General features: G+C 38.1%; 1 protein-coding gene across 1 annotated transcript; it reads right to left on the bottom strand.

Moving 5' to 3' along the window:
• Positions 1-18662: 18662 nt before the first annotated feature.
• LOC106406632 (chaperone protein dnaJ 15) lies at positions 18663-21043 on the bottom strand. Its single transcript, XM_013847329.3, has 11 exons — positions 20778-21043; positions 20552-20675; positions 20401-20483; positions 20208-20319; positions 20039-20143; positions 19904-19954; positions 19693-19782; positions 19500-19608; positions 19271-19419; positions 19139-19192; positions 18663-19022 (listed from the first exon to the last, which is right to left on the bottom strand). Exons 1-11 carry the CDS (start codon positions 20903-20905, stop codon positions 18795-18797), a joined length of 1233 nt encoding a protein of 410 aa, XP_013702783.1. The 5' UTR covers positions 20906-21043; the 3' UTR covers positions 18663-18794.
• Positions 21044-22101: the final 1058 nt, after the last annotated feature.

The following is a 22101-nucleotide window of genomic DNA, read 5'->3' on the forward strand; positions in this document are numbered from 1 at the left end:
TGAAAGCTGAGGTCAGGCTTCGATACCTGCCACAAACATGGTAAGGCTGGAGCCATACGCTTCTGCTAAGCACAACTCTAAGCCTTCAATCGTTGGTTTCCCTACGGAGCCAATAGGTCAGAGAACCTGAAATACGGGGCTTAGATCTTCCGATGTACAGAAGAGAACAACCGGTGAAGACTCTGAGAAGTTGATTTTTAAAAACAGAGCAAAGTCCAGAACCGGTTTTCACAAGTCGAAAGCTTGGAGAGCTTGGGACCGCTGCATCATGCGACGGAAGAGAGGGGTTGAGGACGCCGGAGTCCGGTGAACGTACGACTCTGGAGAGAACTCGCCTCTTGGACACACCAAGGAAGACACCACCAGTAGTTTCAGCCTCCATATCTGAGACAGAGGACTCCAGATCCACAACTTTGGTAACCATATGAGGAGAGGTGTATAGGGATTCATCGATGAAGGGAGGAAAAAGAGAGTGAAGACTGCGTCTGGAGGGTCTGGAGGCTCAGGCGGCTCGCTTGGAGTTAGAGTCTCGAGCGGTACAGAAAGTTTACACGGGGGCGGATCCGGCGGAGGCCTTGAACGCGGCTGAGGCGGAGGTTTCACCATCGAGACCGGAAGAGGGGCACGAGCTTCTTCAGAGGGTGGTGGATTGAACGTCGAAGCTGGATCGGAGAAGAGCCATACAGGGGCGGCGCCTAGGGAGGCGGGCTTGGGAGCGTTTTGTCTAGGTTTAGTTGGCTAAACTTGTAAATGACTAAATGTGAGAAAGTGTGTGGACATAGGCACTCAGGTTATCTTCGCTAATGGAGGAGTACATGTGATTATGTATTCATATGTCTTTATCAACAACTGATTTTTATTAAAATAGTTTTCTTTTATTTTATATCTTAGGGACTATAGGAACTCTAACCCATGTTGGACCCACATTGCAGAACACTTACTGCAAAATTTCCCGAGTTTTTAACAAACATGCATCTCCTTGAGATGAGAGAAAGACTCGCTAATCTTGAGTCTTAAGACAGTAATTTAGAACTAGTTTTTTTTTTTTTTTTTTTTTTGGAACACTTAATTTAGAACTGGTTTCACCACCAATTGTCCAGATAAAAATTTGACCAAATATCTATGGAATAACTTTTACTTTCTTTAGATTACTTCACAAAATAACTTTAGGATGCGGCATAAAATAAAGCTGCTTTAGGCTAAGACTTAAGCACTACAAAATAAAAAATACTAATGAAAACACAGTTTTAAAAAAGAAAAAATGAGGAGAAAGTGTTGGCCAATTTGCTTTGAGTATAAGTTTACACACTGATGGAGGTTTTGTCAATTCTTTTTGGATATTATATTTACGATATTTCAAATTTAAAATCGATTGAAATTATAAAAAATATCAGCTCACGCAAAACATAGCAATTTGTGTTCTTGTTAGTTGGTGGTAAAAGGAGATACCAGTGGAATGGAGCTGTATAAATTCACGTTGATTATATCATTTTATGTGCCTATTCTTTTCAAAATTAGTAAAAAATATGTTTTAATAGACGACCAACGGAATAGTAAAATGATTTCATAACATGACATGTTTTTTACCAACCAGCTTTAGTAATTAGGATTTATTTTTGTCATTTGTAGTTGTACTTCAACCACTCTGACAAAAAAATTAGGGGGGAAATCATATTGTGCAAATCATGTAACTATAGTTAGATAATCTTGTCCAGTGATTTTATTATTTCATTTAACAATTTTACATTATTCACAAATCATAGTTATGAGATTCTAAACATTACAATTGACCTATATAAGTATGAAATAGATCTTTCTTTCCTCATGTTATAAAGATCAATGAGAATAATTTACAGCTAGAATTGGGCTGAACATATTTTCCAATATAAAGAAGTGATGTTTATAGACCAAAATTAATGAGAACCTATAACCAAAAAATTTGACACTCTTATAATAGTGATGTTTAATCTCCTGAAATCCATAATTTATCTCGAACTTGTGAATAATGCAGTTAAACTCTTCTTTCTGGTTTATACATGTCCCGGCAAAAGTGTAATTATTTGACAAATAGAAGTACCAGCTGACTCTCTCTCTCTTGCTTCTCTTGTCTAGCACTATTCAGGTATCCATCAACTTTGACATAAATGATGTTTATTATCTTTATAAGATCTCCAAGATCAAAACTATACCCCACCAGAGTTTTATTAGCAGCGAAATTCAACCAATGGGGTTTATAATAAACTAATACTTTAATATAAAGTCGCTCCCACAAAAGGGATAATTATGCTTTTGGTTTACAAATGTGATTAGTTTAGTCTGTTGGGGGTGGATTTAATCATCCTCAATGCCAATTAGACAATAAACTAGGCTCATTTTACTATGAAGCTCTAGTTTCTTCCTTGTATAAATAAGAGATACAATTTTCTTTAGAGTGGAGGATCTCTCTTCTCCCATTTTACATATTAAACACTTCATACAAAGAGCTTATTGATTTTTAGATTTATTTACACTTGTAATCATACATGTAATATAATCTTTAATCGATAAATTATTTTTGATGTTCTTTTTTCATTTTATTTCTATGTTGATTTCTCTTTAGCCTCAAGAATCTAAGAAATCTAAAAAAAAAAATCCAAAATCGATTCTTTCTTCTCCGACATCTTTCTTCTTCGATTTGGACGGCTAGAAAATCTGGAAAAACACGAGTCTTGAAAAAGGACGAAGCTTTATTCTTGAAAAACACGAGTCTTGAAAAAGGACGAAGTCTTAAAAAAGGACGAGTCTTCTCCGACTTCTTTCTTCTCAGCTTGCCGTCTCGTCGAAGAAGAACCGATTCGGCTGGCGGAGGAACCAGAGCTGCCAGTCCCGCTGGGCGGCGATGACGGAGGAGGGGCAGCTGCCGGAGCTTCCGTTGTTGATTCGCGCGAAGGCGGGGTCGTGGTGGGAGAACTCTGACTCGATCTCGGAGGATGAACTCTGACTCGATCTCAGCTTGCCGTCTCGTCCTTTCTTCTTGGGATGGCTTAGAATCTTACATCGTTCATGTGCAGGGTTCTCATAAGCCTTCTCTCTTCTCCTCCCACGACCATTGGCACAACTCTCTCCTCCGCTCTCGTTATCAAACGCTTCGGTCTCTGCAGTCACGACAACTCAACTCATGATTCTCTTACATATGGATTTTGGTTTCATCGGAATGGATAAGAACGCTGCTGGACTTCCTTTCTCTCGTTCTCAGCTTACACCTTCCGGTTTGTTCATCATAAGATAGGATAAGTTGTTCGAGACTCTTGTTCTCGGATGTCCAAAACAGAGCCATCCGGGAGAAACGGTGACAAGAGACTACGAACAGACGTGGAAGAAAAGCTCAGACGTGCCTTCTAAGTGTTTGGGGACATATATCTCGTTCGGTAATGGTCCTATGCGTCTCGTTCTTGGCGAGTTGAAGATCTTGGTTCACATGATTCTACTCCCCGCTCAATCAACTATACATCGGACGTGGAGAAGAAGCTTAACGTCGCTTCCTATTACAACGCTTCACCGATTGCAAGCTCGTAACTTGATCACGGTTCATACAACTGATCACTCACAACCCTTTTCCTACAAAAGACTGAGGAAGAAAGGAGTTCGAGCCCATCGTCTCTTCTCGGCAAGCACACCTTCAAACTCTGTCTCCTCGCCGAGTTTGATCAGTGAAGTTAGCAGAATGGAGGGTCATGACCAAGGGCTCGCCACTTTGGTACGAGCAGCGTCATCAAGTTTATGATCTCCTCTTGACATGACAGCAACGAGCCCAGAAGCTTCCCGACTTGTTCGAGGGAGGGCAGATCTTCGGAACAGGAAGCATTGAGATCAAGAACCTCTCGAAGACAAGCTTGAATTGAAACGCCTCGCCGAGGATATCAGACGTCACCGTTATCGTCGCTCTCGGCATCTTGTTCTCGCGGATAACGAACTCGTTGAATAATGCGTTTCGCCAACGCCACGACAAGTTCAATCACATGCCGAAAAACACAATAAGATAAGTTTTCCTAACAACCTTATCAAATTATTATTATCCTTACGGATTTACAAGCTTTAAAGTGTCGTCAAGTTATAGTTTGCTTCTTTAATAATTTATTATCTAACCACGTGATTAAATATTTACGGAAGCAATAGCAACTACCGTAGCAAATTGACTTGTGTTCCAAGTCATCTAATTTGATTATGTCAACATTTTACGACCTATAGTTGCTAACAAGTTTTAATCTTTTTGAAGCTTAGTACTCCGGTAGACCTGTACATCATCCCGGTGTCGCAACCCGTCTCACAAGAAAGTATCTTTGAACTCGTTCATTACTTTGTGTGATCTTGGCGAAGGATGTAACCAGCTCGGTCTCATCTTTACAAAATCACCGTCATAGAAACCGTACGGCGCGTCACACCAACAGCTAGTTGCCGACAAACCTAACCTTCTGAGGGGGCGGTGACAGTAAATAAATCATCTCCTCACACTGATCTCCGCATGATCTCGACACAAGACTTTGGGTAGGCACTAGTTCGTCACTCGGATTGCTAGCAAGTCTCGAGCATGACGTGATGCCGCGAAGACATGTCCAGCCGTGGCGATTTGATTATGTCGGTTCGTCCATGGCGGTACGTTCATGATGATGTCTGTGGCGACTTGTCCTCGGCACTTTGTTGATTGACGCTTCATCCATGGCAACTTGCTCCGGTGGTTCAGAACACTGTTCTCACAGATCGTTCGCGCAACCATCCCGGAGTAAGAAGTCTGATCGGAATCAGAAGTATATCGATGACAGCTTGCCCGAGACGGTTCGTCTATGACACTTCGTCTATGGCAACCTAACCACGACAGTCCGTTCATGACAATCGTCTACGACATAGGCATGAATGTGTCTAGTTAATTGTCTAATAAACCCCATTCGGAAAATTCCTAGAGATTGACTTCATCTCTCTACGAACTTGGGGGGCTTACTGTTGGGGGTGGATTTAACCATCTCTCAAGGCCCATTAGACAATAAACTAGGTCCATTTTACTATGAAGCCCTAGCTTCTTCCTTGTATAAATAAGAGATACAACTCTCTTTAGAGTGGAGGATCTCTCTTCTCTAATTTTATATATTAAACACTTCATACAAAGAGCTTATTGATTCTTAGATTTATTTACACTTGTAATCATACATGTAATATAATCTTTAATCAATAAATTCTTTTTGATGTTCTTTTTCCATTTGATTTCTATGTTGATTTCTCTTTAGCCTCAAAAATCTAAGAAATCTAATTATTAAATTTTTCATTGTATAAATCCGACAAACACACTATTTTCGGTTCAAAGATAGTCTTAACCAACACATCAGGAAGACTCCACTCAAAAGGAGACTTTAAATTTCAGAATACGGAAAAAGAAAAAACCAAAACTAGACACTTGATTTTTCAAATCCAAATCTCCGTTAATGGATATCTCGTAAGCAGTTAGCCAACCAAAGATGGTGGGGTGTGATGATTTAGTATGTTCCAAGTGACACTTAACCGATCAAATTTAATATTTTATTAGTGTAAAAAATATACCTTTTATTAAAGCAGAGGGGCTTTAGGCTACAAATTTACAAATTTATCTAAGTGGGACACGTAAAGTGGTTACATTAACATGCACACACACTGTCACACACATAGATCTAAACTCTTAATATTCGCTAGGAAAGTTGAGAATTATAATATTAGCTAGGACGCATCTGCTTTCACGTATCCATTATTTTATCTTTTTCGTATCCATTATTTTTTCATGCAACTTAACATAGAATTTTGTATAAATTAACGAAAGATTTTCTTAGAAAATAAAAAATAGTATATATGATATATTTAAACACATACTATTTTATAAAAATATAAGAAAGTAACAATTTGTATCTGTATATAAAGTTAGAAATACGATGTTGATGAAAAAACCCAATAATTTGGTTACTTTAATACTATGTTCTGAATGTTTCTTATAAAGCCTTTTACATGTGATTGAAGCCTTTAACTATTTATTTCAAAAGTTATATATAAATAATTATGATCAAGAGTTGTACTGCATAACGGTGCCATCCATACTGCCATGAAACCGTAATCTTCAGATATAAGTTTTTTTTTGGGTTAAAGTAAGCAGCCACGTTTTATGCCTCAGATCGGGGAAGCAACCATGGCAAGCTGTTTTTTTTTTTTTGTTCTTTTGGGTTTTGTCTAAGTATTTAAGATGAAGAAATATTAAGTGCCTATGTAAGAAGAATTTTATTACTTAATCGAAATGATTAGCTCTCAATCCTCAAAAGTATTACTTCTTGAATCTGATGATTTCTTCCGTTTTCAAATTTTTTTATTAATTTACGATCACAGTCAAACAGAGAATAAATGTATACTGTATATGCAATTAATATTAGCACTCGGCCACTCATCTAAGAGCACGTTTATCGGCAGTGCTCAGAGGGGTGTTTAATATTTTTCGGATTAAAAAAACAAGAAAATAATGTATTAACCGAGGAGGCGATACTTAATTAAGCTCCACAAGCAGCGCATGTTATGGGACACATGTCATTGTATGCGTCTTTTTCTTTCTCCTTCGACGACTCGGTTTCCTCTCTCCCTCGACGACTCGTCTCTTTCTCTCCTTCGGCGATTCTGCGTTTGTCGATTGAATCTTCGAGGAATCCGCGTCGTTCTCCGTTAAAGTCGACGGCTCCGCTTCTCTCTTTCTCTCTCTCGGTGGCTCCGCGTTTCGCGATTCTCTCTTTCGACGACTCCGCCTCGTTGTGGTGAAATCTCGAGGATTCCGCTTCTCTCTTCTCTCCCTCGATGACTCCCCTTTTCTGTTGTTTTTTTTCCCCTGCGATGAAGACTCAGCCTCTGTCTCGTGATTTTCCCCCGACGATGAAGACTCCGCCTCTGTTCTCTCCCTCGGTGGATCTCTTCGTCTGTCTGCGAGGAAATCAAATCGAAAGGTAAACATTTGTATCATTCTTTTTATGTCTGAATCCTTCTTTGTTATTTGATTTGTTTGTTGTCTCGGTTACTAGTGATTAATTTTTCTTTGTCTCTGTTTGTGTTTCTTAAGATGGAATTATCAACAGACATGAAGGTTCGTTAAAGAAGATGACTACAACCGCAAAACAGGTAAAACATATATCTTCAGATTCATAAAGATATGCCTCTGTCTCTTGTGTTTGTTTTCGAAATGGATTCAACATTTTTTAAAGAGCTTTGTGTTTCATTTGTTGGTCGTTTATGATATAGAGTGAACGTTTTTAGGACTGTAGTCTCGTTTGCCTTGATTGTCGTTTTAAAAAGCTTTGTGTTTTATTTGTTTCTCATTTGTTATTTGCTTCTGTTTGTGTCTCTGTTGAGCTGCGTGGATCAAGAGGCAAACGAGGAAGGATCATTAAAGCAGAAGAGTGCATATGCTGGAGAATTGAACCCGTGTAATAAACAGGTAAATGTTTTACTTCTTTTAAAGTCAATGAAAGCTTTAGGGTTGAGTTAGGTAGGTAAATGTTTTGACTCTGTTGGCATTGAACCCGTGTTGGAATTGAAGTGATTGTCTCTTTGATGTGTTGAAATGAATAAATGATTGGTTATGGTTGAGGAAGAGAGTTAAATGACTTGCTTAGGCTTTGATAATGAATTGATTTGTCGATAATAAATGACTTGCTTTGTCATAGATTATTGTTGTGAAATGGTAATTAATTTAAGGTAGAAACATGTCAACTTGAATCTGGTTGTGGTTAGTTGTTTTGAGTGTTGAATGCTATCCTTTATTTCTCTACTCTCTCTTCCTTTTTTAAAACTCTTTCTTTCCCTTCCAACTCCAACAGATTCATATATGTTATTTCTCTAGTCTTTCAACTCATCAATGGATTTTAATCCGTTTACTGAGACAAAGAACTTTGTTGATCTGCTTAGCAGTCAACAAAATCTTGTCTTTGGTACTGACACTTCACCGCAAGTTCCCTTCTATGGCAGTCAAGCAACCGAGGATTCAAACTTTGGTGTAGAAACTCAAGGCACTCGTAAAGAAAGAAGAGCGTGATCGCCAGGAGACAATGTTCTGCTCATAAGCTCGTGGTTAAACACGAGCAAAGATGCAGTAGTAGGGAATGAGCAAACGTTTAATACATTCTGGACAAGAATTGCTACGTACTATAATGTTAGTCCTCAGGCTGCGGGCAGTGAGAAGAGAGAGCCACGTCACTGTAAGAATCGTTGGCAGAAGATCAATGATCTGGTTTGTAAATTTTGTGGAGCATTTGAAGCTGCGACCAGAGAGAAAACAAGTGGTCAAAACGAGAATGATGTTCTCAAACTATCCCACCACATCATCTACACTAACCATAAAAAAAAGTTCACCCTTGAGCATGCTTGGAAAGAGTTGCGTAATGACCAGAAGTGGTGTGAGGTGTCTACGGCTAAAACTGATGGAAACTCCAAAAAGAGGAAGTGTGGGGATGTTTCACAGTCAGCAAGCTCCAAAGCAACTGAAGCAGATTCTGGTGACGATGATGAAGCCACAACTCGCCCTCCGCGTGTTAAGGCCACAAAGGCCCGTTCTAAGAAGACAATGGATGAAGGGAAGAAGATGTCTCAATTTCAGACAATGTGGAGCTTGAAACAACAAGATTTGGTTTTCAAAGAAAGGTTGTCTAAAAATAAGTTACTTGACAGTCTCATTGCTAAAAAATGACCACTAGCGGATGAGGAAGAAGCTTTGAAGAAGAAACTCATCAATGAGTTGATGTCTAACTAGTTAACTACTCAGTTTGTTCTCGTTTGTGTCATGGAGTTTCTGTTATGTAGTTGCTTGTTGCTTGTTCTCGTTTGTGTTATGTAGTTTATGTCTAACTAGTTAACTACTCATCAATGCTTAAGTTTCTTGTTCTCGTTGTTGATCTGCTTGTCATGAAGTTTCTTGTAACTTGTTGTTCTGCTTGCTGTTTAATATATCTGAAATAAATATGATGTTGTTCTTGGTTTCTCTTTAATATATCTGGAAGTTCTTGTAACTTGTTGTTATGCTTGCTGTTTAATAAATATGTTGTTGTTCTTGTTGTTTGTTTCAGGTCTCATTCACGGGCGAAGCCACATGTGTGTTCTTTTGACGAGTGAAAGACTGAAGCCTCATGTACTCTAGTGTCTTGTTGTGTCATGGAGTGTTCACGGGTGAAGCCTCATGTGTTTTCAGTTTTGTATTTTTCAGTTGTGTATTTTTCAGACTTGTAGCTTCTTGTTGTGTCATGGAGTGAAGCCTTATTGTTCACGGGTGAAGCCTCATGTTGTCTAGTGTCTTGTTGTGTCATGGAGTGTATTCAGTTTTGAATTTTTCAGACTTGTATGTATATCATAGACTTCTATCCTTCTATTTATATAATCTTCTCTACTTGTAACAACACCAAACTCATTTCTCTCTTTTAAAACAACACCAAACTCATCTTCTCTCTCGATACACTTCAACAACCTCACTTCAACAAACTCATTTCTCTCTTGTAAAACAACACCAAAGTCATCTTCTCTTTAATCACTTCAGCAACCTCACTCTCGAGTTTTTAAAAAACAACCACAAACACTTTTGATTTCACTCATATTCAAAAGACCAAACTTTCATTCTTAACTCATTTTCTCTTTTCAATCACCATATATGGCTTCTTCTTCTCAAAACACTCTATATGAATCATTTGGTGATGCATTTGATAATGCATTTGATGATGCATTTGATCAATATTTTGATCAAACTTTTGAGAATTTTACCATTCATGGTGATCAATACGAACAAAGGAAAAAAAGAAAAAAACGAGCTTATATCGAAAAAAATCGTGAAGAAGGCCATCTCCGGTTATGGAACAATTATTTCAGTGATGCTCCAACGTATCCTGAAAATCTTTTCCGACGACGATTTAGAATGAAGAAGCCATTGTTCATGCATATTGTTGATCGTCTCTCCAATGAAGTTCAATTCTTTCGTTAGAAGAAGGACGGTCTCGGAAGGCTTGGTCTCTCTACACTTCAAAAGTGTACAGCAGCTATTCGTGTGTTGGCATATGATTCTGCGCTTGATGCGGTCGATGAATACCTCAAGCTCGGTGCAACCACTACTCGGTTATGTGTGAAAATTTTTATGGAAGCAATAATAGATTTGTTCGGCGATCAATACCTAAGAAGACCAACACCGGATGATCATCAACGTCTACTTTATATTGGAGAGCTTCGTGGATTTCCCGGGATGATAGGAAGCATCGATTGTATGCATTGGGAGTGGAAGAATTGTCTCACAGCTTGGAAAATGCAATATTCTCGTGGTTCTGGAAAACCCACAATCGTTTTACAGGTGGTTGCTTCATATGATCTCTGGATATGGCATGCGTTTTTTGGACCTCCAGGTACCTTAAATGATATCAATGTTCTTGATCGCTCACCTGTTTTTGATGACATAATAAATGGTCAAATTCCGCAAGTGAATTTCTCGGTCAATGGAAGAGAGTATCATTTGGCTTACTATCTCACCGATGGTATTTATCCGAAATGGGCAACTTTTATCCAATCTATTCAACTTCCACAAGGGCCGAAAGCAGATTTATTTGCTCAATGTCAAGAAGCAGCCCGAAAAGATGTTGAACGTGCTTTCGGAGTCTTGCAAGCTCGATTTGCCATTGTTAAAAATCCGGCACTTTCTTGGGATAAAGTCAAGATTGAGAAGATTATGAGAGCATGTATCATACTCCATAATATGATAGTAGAAAACAAACGAGATGACTACACTCAATACGATGTTTCGGGTTTTCAACAAGGAGAAGGAAGCAGAAGTTCACATGTCGATCTCACCTATTTTACAAATATCCCTACAAATATCACCAATCAGATGGGTGTTCGAACTAGAATTTGTGATAGACAAGCGCATAAACAACTGAAATGTGATTTGGTTGAACATATATGGCGTAAATTCAGACGTGATCAAGACAACAACTGAGCTTGAATGCCTCTTTCAAATTATTATCGTTTATTTTAGTAATCTTTGTTTTAATGTTTTAATGTTTGTATTTTAAAATGTTATGTTTGACTTTGTTTTATTTAATAAATCAATTTTATCTTTTAAAAAAATTATGTTTATAAATAAATTTAATATTTTTTTATTGTTAAGAACCATAATTAAGCAACTATCAATAAACCACTATAATTAAGTATTTATTAACAAAGTTGCTTAGCTTAATTTTAATAGTTAAAAAATCATTAAGAACCACTTAAGCACCATTTAAGGGTTTTTAGCAATAAACATGCTCTAAGTATCCAATCCTTTCATGCTTTGGCTCAGTCGTTTGTTCTATCGATTTTTAATATTCGTATGCAATAAATGTATATATATATGCAATTAGTACTGCATATATATTACTTGAACCCATGTTTTTACCATAGATATGATTCACATAGTTAATTCTTATCACAAACATCAAACGTAAACACAGCCACCCAAGTATATCGGTTTGGCTATTACGGGCTTTGGATTGACCAGTAAACCTGTGTTTTAAGTTTCAATTCTTATGTAACTTCTAATTCTCATACATATGTCTCGATACTCTTGAACATGTGTTTTGAACAGGTATCTTACCGATGCCTGGTCCATTTACTGGTTGCTAAGTCCAAAGATCCGAAACGCAAAAATCGTAAAAACATCTAGAACTGTTTACGAGGCTAGTCGAGGCATATCTAGTCAAACTAAGTTGTAACAATAAGTATAACTCGATGTAACAAAATTTCTTTATAATATATTGCATGTCATACAAAATAAAAAGCGGTTGATATTTTTTTATATTTATTATTGAACCACCCAAGTGTTATGGATATGTTGAGCTATTTTTGAAATATTAAGTTTGGTTACGTATCGCTTTATTTTTTCAATAACCAGTATAAGTTTGGGACCAACCTCTAACGTCAGTAAAGAAAATTTGATCACACCAATCAATTCTAAACATGCTGTTAATCCAGTGGCCATATAAGTAAAAATAAAAAGTGATTCATTTTTTTGGTCGGCCCTTTTATATAAACACTACAAGAAAACACACGCTTAACGACGAAATTTAACGAGGAAAAACAATCCTCGTAAATTTACGTCGAGTTTACGAGGAATTTACGTGAAAAACTAAAGTCATCGTTATTTCCTCGTAACGTAACGACAAAAGTGTTTCGTCGTAAAGTGGATGTAATTTTACGAGTATTTTACGAGGAAAAACTATTTCCTCGTAAATACGACGTAAACTTTGCGTGGTATTTACGAAGAAATAGTTTACGTGTATTTAGCGAGGAAATTTTTGAATCCACCAACTTTATAGGTGTTACACGTTTTTTTTTGCCCACCTAATTAATTTTCGTCGTAAATTCATAGGAAAATTACAACTACCAGATTCGAAGATTATTGAAGTCGAATTGACGGAGATTATTGAAGTCGAATTTCCAGGGATACTGAAGCTGAAATGCGTCCTCTTCAAATGTGAATGGTTCGACCCCGTCGTCAACAGAGGTGTTCGGTCTAACAAATTTGGTGTAGTTGATGTCAACGGTGGACGAAGGTACAACAAATTCGAGCCTTTCATCTTAGCTTCACAAGCAGACCAAGTTAGCTTCCTTCCATACCCTCGGATGAGAGATTCAGGTATAAATTGGTTAGCAGTGATCAAAGTTACACCTCGAGGACGAATCATCAGTGGAGAAGAACCACCATTGCAAGAAGAACAGGTAAATGAAGTCGAGGAACCTGAACAAGAAATTGATGACATCCTTCTCATTGATCCGCATAATCACGAGTACGAAGATCTTACCGATGATGCCACAGACGAAGCTGTTGAAGACGAGTTTAATGAAAATGATGATGTTTCTAGTGATGACGAGAATGTCGATGTATCCGATTGATGTATTTGTTTTATGAATAAGATGAGGGAGTTTGTTTTATGAATAAGATAATGTGGGGTTTGTTTTATGAATAAGGTAATGCCGAGAGTTTGTTTTATGAATAAGCAAATGTGGGAATTGTGGTTTGGAATGGAAATAAAGATGGGGTTTGGAATATATGAAGTAGAAAATTAGGAATATGGGGTTTGGGGTTTCGGGTTTCAGGTTTCGGGTTTAGGGGTTGGGGTTTCGGGTTTCGGGTTTTGGATTTCGGGTTTCGGGTTTCGGGTTTGGGGTTCTAGGGATATATGAAGTAGAAAATTAAAGATGGGGGTTTGGAATATATGAAGTAGAAAATTAAAGATGGGGGTTTGGGTTTCGGGTTTCGGGTTTCGGGTTTCGGGTTTGGGGTTTGGGGTTTCGGGTTTGGGGTTTCAGGGTTGGGGTTTCGGGTTTCGGATTCTAGGGATTTAAACATAACACTCGTTAATTCCACGTAAGCACAAATCGTCGTAAAGTCCTCGTAGGGTGAAATCATCGTAAATACCACGTAGGATGAAATCGTCGTAAATACCACGTAGGATGAAATCGTCGTAAAAACCACGTAAGACAACGAGGAAATAACGATGAAACCTAAAAATAAAGATGAGGTTTGGAATATATGAAGTAGAAAATAAAGAATATGGGGTTTGGGGTTAGGGGTTTTGGGTTTCGGGTTTCGGGTTTGGGGTTTCGGGTTTGGGGTTTCGGGTTTGGGGTTTCGGGTTTGGGGGTTGGGGTTTCGGGTTTCGGGTTTTGGATTTCGGGTTTCGGGTTTCGGGTTTGAGGTTCTAGGGATATATGAAGTTGAAAATTAAAGATGGGGGTTTGGAATATATGAAGTAGAAAATTAAAGATGGGGTTTGGGTTTCGGGTTTCGGGTTTGGGGTTTCGGGTTTGGGGTTTCGGGTTTCGGGTTTGGGGTTTCGGGTTTGGGGTTTCGGGTTTCGGGTTTCGGGGTTGGGGTTTCGGGTTTCGGGTTTCGGATTCTAGGGATTTAAACATAACACTCGTTAATTCCACGTAAGCACAAATTGTCGTAAAGTCCTCGTAGGGTGAAATCGTCGTAAATACCACGTAGGATGAAATCGTCGTAAATACCACGTAGGACGAAATCGTCGTAAAAACCACGTAAGACAACGAGGAAATAACGACGAAACCTAAAAATAAAGATGGGGTTTGGAATATATGAAGTAGAAAATAAGGAATATGGGGTTTGGGGTTTGGGGTTTAGGGTTTCGGGTTTCGGGTTTCGGGTTTCGGGTTTGGGGTTTCGGGTTTGGGGTTTCGGGTTTCGAGTTTCGGGTTTGGGGTTTGAGGTTTGGGGTTTCGGGTTTGGGGGTTGGAGTTTGGGGTTTCGGGTTTTGGATTTCGGGTTTCGGGTTTCGGGTTTGGTGTTCTAGGGATATATGAAGTAGAAAATTAAAGATGGGGGTTTGGAATATATGAAGTAGAAAATTAAAGATGGGGGTTTGGGTTTCGGGTTTCGGGTTTGGGGTTTCGGGTTTGGGGTTTCCGGTTTGGGGTTTCGGGTTTGGGGTTTCGGGTTTCGGGTTTCGGGGTTGGGGTTTCGGGTTTCGGGTTTCGGATTCTAGGGATTTAAACATAACACTCGTTAATTCCACGTAAGCACAAATCGTCGTAAAGTCCTCGTAGGGTGAAATCGTCGTAAATACCACGTAGGATGAAATTGTCGTAAATACCACGTAAAAGGATTTAAACAAAACACTCGTTAATTCCACGTAAGCAGAAATCGTCGTAAAGACCACGTAAAAGGATTTAAACATAAAACCCGTTAATTCCACGTAAGTACAAATCGTCGTAAATATCTCGTAGTGTAAAAACTAGAAAAAAAAAAGGAAATGAGAGAAATACCAGATTAACATGTGGCAAGATTTCCAGCAATTATAATACGTAAGTCTCGCCCACATGAATTCTAATATCTTCTCCCTTTCCTATTTTTTTCAAATATTTATAATTTGAATAGGATTTTGTTGAGGAATGTGATTTGAGATAAGGTGTGATTTGGGAGTTTGTGTGTGGTTTGAGAATGATAGTTGTGGGTATATATATTTATAGGAAAGCAAGCTTCGTTAATTCCTCGTAAGCTAAATCGTCGTTAATACCTCGTATAAAAAAACACGGGCCTTTGTGATTCCTCGCAATTTCCTCGTAAAAAAAAACACGGGCCTTTGTAACTGCTCGCTATTTCGTCGTAAACTTACGAGGAATTTGCGACGATATGTAATCTTATATATACACCGAGCGCTCACTCTTTCTTTCCTCTCTACTTCCTCTCTACTTCCTCTCCATTTCGTAGCAATGGTAAGCCTCTCTGATTCCTCTCTAATTTGGTTAGTTTAGGATAGATTATGTGGTTAGTATAGGGAATTTAGATAGGTTTGCGGATTTTATGTTATTTAGTGTTGATTAGGTGGATAATGTTGGGAAATATATTATTGATGTTAATTTTAAAAATTTCATTTTTTTCCCAGGTTCGAAAAGGAAGACTTACTGCCCATTACAGAGAGATCTTCGGTGAGCCGGGTAGTCGTTTAGACCCGGCCTCTTCTTCCGCTCCCGGTTCTTCGGGTCAGGAAACTGTCCCAGAGACTCAGTACACTCAGAGAGTCTCTGGGTCTACTTCTTCTAGTGCACCATCGGCTCCTCATGTGCCTCCTCCGATGCCTCCTCTTGTGCCTCCTCCGATGGCACCTCCGATGGCCGCCGATATTCATCCTGATTTGATGGTGCCTCCGAGTGCTCCTTACTCGCAGTACACTGTAGAGGACATTCTCAGTCTGCCAGGCAGAGAAGATTTACCAGTCATCGACCCAGACAGACCGGACGGAACTTTGTGGTATGTTGCATTAATTTTTTTTAATTCGTTTAAATTTCTTTTATAACATTAAAAAATAATTTATATTTTAAATTTGTATTTTCCAGGTGGGGGGTTGACGGATGTCTTGCATCGGACGTAACCGACACGATCAAAGGTTACTTCTCCAAGCCACATCCAAACTGGAGTAAGACGCCTCACTACGTCAGAAAGACGTGGTTTAAAATTTACGCTGTACGTTTCTATTAATTAATTATATATACTTTAATTTTTTCATGATTTATATATATACTTTCTAAAAAACTAATTGTTAATTTATTTTTTCCAATAGCAAAAATATAATTGGGCCTTGGGGATCACTGAGAGGGTGATGAAGAAGTTTAACGCGAAGGCGAAAGCTCGCTTGTTGGACACGGTCTCCAACTGGAAGGGTGACTGGATCGTGAAGGGGTATGAGCGTGGCAAACGCTCTGAGCTCACCACAGATGTGTGGGATGGCCTCATCCGTTATTGGCGCCTTCCTGATTCCATTAGAATCGCCCAGGCTTGCTCTAACTCCCGTAACACGGTCGATGAGCACGGAAACGGGCCGATGCTTCACACTACGGGCCAAAAACCCCATGCCGGTGTCCGTTTGGAAATGGTAATTAAATATTTTATTAAATAATTTTTTTAATATATATATTAATTTATTCTAACTTTCTTAAATGTTTTTTAGGCCAAAGAGACGGGACATCTCCCGTCTCTTATGGAACTTTCCGAGAGGACCCACAAGAACAAGGCGGGCGTATTTGTAGATGGCAAGTCCGAGCAAATCTACAACGACGTAGTTGCTCGGGTTGAAGACCGCCAGACTCAGCTGACCCAGCAGTCTACCGACGGATTACCCGTCACCTTATCCACACTTGAAGTGGATAAGATTTACGAGGAGGTAAATTTTCAAAAAAATTAATTTTTTATTATTCATTTAATTTAACTTTAAATTTTTACTTACAATATTTATTTTTTGTTTTTAGGGTTGTCCCTAAAAAAAAGGGACGGACGTTGGGTATTGGTTCCGTCAACGATGTTCCGAGAGCGACATCGTCTTATGGTCAGCGACGGGATGATGAAGTCACTGAGCTGCGTAGAGAGTCCGCTCAGCTGCGTAACGAGTTGATCGCGACAAAATCTCGTATGGGTGGAGTCGAGGGCTTCTTGGACGTTATTGCGGCCACAAATCCGGAATGGGAGTCCATGTTGAGGAACATGCGACAACAACATCCCATTCAAGGCGAGTCATCCGACGTACATAACGAGGCGGATGTTACGAGGAGGAGTGATGAATTCTACCGGGCGATGAACGACCCTTAGTTTTTTTTTCGGTTGTTGTATTATATAAATTTAAAACTTATTTATATATAAAATATTTTCATATTGATTTATTTTTATTTTAAATTTTAATTTATTATTAAATTAAATAATTTTAATTATTTTTTAATTATATTTTTAAATTCTGTAAAATAATAAAAACGAAGTAAATTCGTAGCTAATGTACGACCTCTTTACGAGGAAACCTTACGAGGAAATGACGAGAAATATTAAACGAGTATTTTACGAGGAACCATTTACGAGGAAATAACGAGGAAAGATTTACGAGTATTTTACGAGGAAATCCTTTCGTGGTTGTTACGTGTATTTTGCGAGGAAACTCTTTCAAGGTATTTACGTGTAGATTACGAGGAACTCGTTTCGAGGTATTTACGAGGAAATATAGCGACGTCCTTTCGTGGAATATTGACGTGGTCTTTACGACGAATAGCTCTACTTCGTCTTTACGACGAAATATATTCCTCGCTAAGTTACGACGAATTAGCAAGGAAATATGTGTTACGACAGACGAGTAACGAGCAAACGAAAGAAAATTGCCCTCGTTAAGATTATGTTTTCTTGTAGTGAAATAATATGAAGTATCACATAACCCAATAATCCTTGATTTTTAAGACATCTTGTTACTCCTCCTGTATCATTTTAAGAGGTATTTTAGGTTTTTGCACAAATATTAAAAAAATACAAATTTTTATGTAATTGGCTTTGGTTACATAAAATAACATTAAATAAAACTAATTCAACTAATAAAAAAAAGATGTAGTATTTTATAATTGGTCAAAAAATTCAAATGATATTAAATTGCACCTAGAATTGTGAGAACATCATTTATTTTAAAACAAAATCAAAATACTTAAAACACGAGTTAAACTGATACGGAGGGAGTACAACGTATTGACGAGATTAGTTGAACTCTAGTAATTTGACATTACAATAACTTTTAAAATACTTTCAATAAGGAAAAGCTAGTTAATTAACTTCTATGCATAATGAATAAAATCTTGAGAATCATATAAAATATTCATGGCCGGATCTCAGATCTGGAGAACTATAAATAATTTAGTAAAGATTTTGATAAAAAATTTTTTTTCCAATTTGAAAACTTGTGTGTATATAACATTCAAAAAAATTGCTAACAAAGATCAATATTTGACTGGACTGTGCTCAGATTCAGCTCTAGAAACATTAGTCGCCACCTTCCTCTCTACTAGATTTAAAAACCGATTTATCCATATTTTATTATTTATAACTCATTTTAAATTTGCCAAAGTTATATGATGATGTAATAGATTAAAAATTATATAATGTAATTGTGATTTACCCAGTGTTAAAAAAAATTGCCAAGTTTGTATTTTTTTGTCAGCGGTTTGTATTTTATAATATATATCTTTTCAGGAAATTATAAGTAACTTCAAAAACTTACAATAAAATCAGAGTTGTATATCCCAACTTGAAGAGCTTTCCTATGACACAACAATCCTTCTGCCTTAAAAGAGCTTATGGATCATTCAAATGAACATATAACGCGCACAATGATAATAATACCAGTTTATACCAGTGACAACGTATCAGTTCCCACGAACGAATGAACAAAAACACCAAAAAGACTTTAAGATACCAACAAAGGAACAAATCCACCATCTGGTCAACCAAGCTTCTTATCAGATCCTTTTATGTTCAAGTTGAACCATTTCCTTTTCGATTTGTCTCTACTCTCTGCTCCACCTTCTTCTCCTGCACTATCACCCTCTCCTTTTGGTTCATCTCCCTGAGCTTTGCTGCTACTTCCGTTGCTCAAGTTGTTGCCGCTTGGTGTCTTCACCACAGAGAAAGACGAATGAATCGAGTCCCGTTGCTTTAGCAGCTCATCCACCTTCACCATCATCCAAAGAAGACAAATCAAACACATTGTCTCTAGAAACATTGCTTATTAATCACAGCAGACAATGCCAATAAAGAACAAAGCTATAAGATGTTTTATTAACATACAGTTTGCTTCTCCTGGGTGTATCTGGTGGTAACTTCTTGAAATCGAGCCAAAGCCTGCCAAACAAACATAGCAAATCATCAGCTTACATGTCTCCCTAAATACTGACTAAGCTCTAAATAGTAGAAAGTTACTTTTCGATACTCAGTTTCAAACTGCCGCAAGTCGTTTCTCTTTCTTAAGATCTGAGCTTCAATCTCTTTCAACTTCTCTGTTGTCTCCTCGTAGGTCTTTGCACAGAGTGCCTCAATTGTGTAAGATGCAGTCTTGAAAAAGTTATCACCTGAAAAGTAACCAGAGACAAGTTAAACCAAAGTCTCAAAAAACGATCCAGCTATTGTTAAAAGAGTAATGATTACATACCGTAAACTGCAAATATATGAGTGCCAGCTCTCAGCTCTGAGACCTCACAAGGTTGAAGACCTTCCAAGCGCTTGAAGAAAGCAGATTCAGGGTCCTTGGCTGCAGCTAACTGCACATTAACCATAATTTGGACGGCTTTAACATCTCTGCCTATTCTAACTATGAACGATTAAAAGGTTCAGAACTTGCATACCGCATTGACAGTTGAATCCATTCTGTATACTTGAAAATGTAAGAAATACATGCCAGCTGACGTCACCTTGCCTGTTTTCTCACTCTCTTCCTGCAATAACAAATAGAAGCCAGATGCTGTTAAAGAGTCAATATTTTCTATCAAAGACTACTGTATCTGCCTGTTTTTCTCATCTACGGACACTTGAGTAACAGAGTAATTCTTTTGGTACCTGTAAGGCCAATCCATAGCCGCCACTTGAATCTTGCTCAAAATAAAGTAACTGGAGAGAGATAAGACATAAATCAAAGTTAACATGCCGTTAATTAGAGGAAAACAACTAACAAGTTAGTAAGAAGGAACATACTTTGAATTTACTTTGTGCAGTTGAAGTTACTCTAACAACAACCCCTGACTCAGCTTGTTGTTCACTTATTGTAACTCCAAAAAAGTGAGCGCATTGCTTCTCAACCTGATGTATGAGACATTATATAGATTCAAATCCAAAAATACACAAGGGACATGAGAGTTCAGACCTTGCCGCTAACAGATGTACCAATAGGAAGAGGCCTAACAGTAACAGTTCCATTCATAGCCTCCTCAAGAACATTGGCAGACACAGTAGTCTTGATAGGCACTCCTAGTTTGCTGACATTTTTTTGACAATTCATTAAGGAAAGGATTCAAAACAAATTGTAATTTTTTTATAAAAGAGATATAAAAATTCACCTGAACAATGCAGCAAACATAGTGTTTACGGTTCCTAAGTTCGACAAGTCGATTTCCATTTCCATTCCATCAGCATCAAGAGCCTGAACACAACTCTTTAATTATATCTACAAAAGGCTAACAAAGAGACAGAGAGAGGCAAAAGCATCACCTCAAACCCAGCATTGTCGTATTGCCTTCTCTTCTCCGGGTCAGACAAGATGCTGTAAGAGAAAGCAACCTCCTTGAAAAGATCAGAAGCTTCTGGATTATTCGCGTTCTTATCCGGATGATACCTGTTTCAATTGATTGAATTTGAATCCAATCCAAAAGGGATCTTATCTCAGCAGGATTCAATTTCACGAATCTAAGAATTGAATGAAGGAGGATACACTTACTTGAGAGCTAATTTACGGTAAGCGGATTTGATTTCTTGATCAGAAGCGTCTCTTGCTACACAGAGCACCTCGTACGGGTCTCTTCGATTCGCCGGAGCTGACGACCCTTCCACCTTCTTCGAACTCATCGCTGAGCCTTCGTTTCGATCACAAACGATGGATAGTTTCACGAATCGGTAAGAGACGATTGACAGATGATATAGAAAGAAGATCTAATCTCATCTACAGAGAAGGGGAAGAAGAAGAAGAAGATTGTGTAAGAACACGACACAAGGGCTCCCCCTAAATTAATTGCTATAAAGGACCTCGATTTTTTAAGTGTTTCGCAAATCTATCACACACCTTCAAAATTTGCAAACAAAACCCAAAGTCCAAGATATACAAAGTATATCTTTTTAAAAACTCTTCTACCTTTCTCATATTTTTTTCTTAATTTTTATTTGACTATCTAGCAATGGAATTTGCTCTAAGATGCCATCTTATATATATAAAGTAGAGTTATGGTCTGCATACAGCCATCCACCTCATCATCTTGAAAAGAGTTTTTTGTGACACATGTCCACTCTCATTTACGTTGTTTGCTTCATTTATTTAACAGATCTCAGTTTGTAGGGCCTAAGTAAAACAACCCTTTTATAGGCTTCGTTTGTTTCTCTTCAAATAAAGCCCATCAAATGATGCCCTTTCTTCTCTCTAATCGACATTATTGTCTAACCTGCAACCTAACGATCCCATTCCACTTCCCCGATGAAATAACGCTCCATAGTTATGGCATTCAATCAACAAAACCCGTTAATCCCACTATCATCTCTTCATTGTACCTTTAATCCATTGTTCTTAAACTTTTTCCAGTGTATACAAAGCTACAACAATGGTGAATTCTTCACCCTGCTTTGCAATCTGAACTGTTCCAAAGAGGAACAAAGGAAGCAGGAAGGTTCGAGAACACAAGTAAATGACTAGATCCATCGCACCCTCCCACTACTAACACTGTTTATAATTGTAAAACATAATTTGATATTTATGATGTTGGTGCAGTAGCGGAAACAAATGAGGAGAAGCAGACGACAACTCTAATATATCCTGGAGTAGGATTTAATCTTCTAGGCCAACACTCCGCTGAGAGGAATCAAGAAGCTACTGTTTACGTTGGGAATCTCGACCCCCAGGTTCTTCTCCTTTCTCTCTCTCTCTCGCACGAACCTTAGATTTCAGATTGATTCGAGAGATTTTCTATGTGTTTCTCAGTTTCTCTTATCTGTGAATCGTAGCTATTAGAAGATTTTTTTTGGGAATTGTTAGTACAAGCATGCCCTGTTGGTAA

The sequence above is a fragment of the Brassica napus genome, chromosome C6 (genome assembly GCF_020379485.1).
Source record: "Brassica napus cultivar Da-Ae chromosome C6, Da-Ae, whole genome shotgun sequence".
Classification (NCBI taxonomy): domain Eukaryota; kingdom Viridiplantae; phylum Streptophyta; class Magnoliopsida; order Brassicales; family Brassicaceae; genus Brassica; species Brassica napus.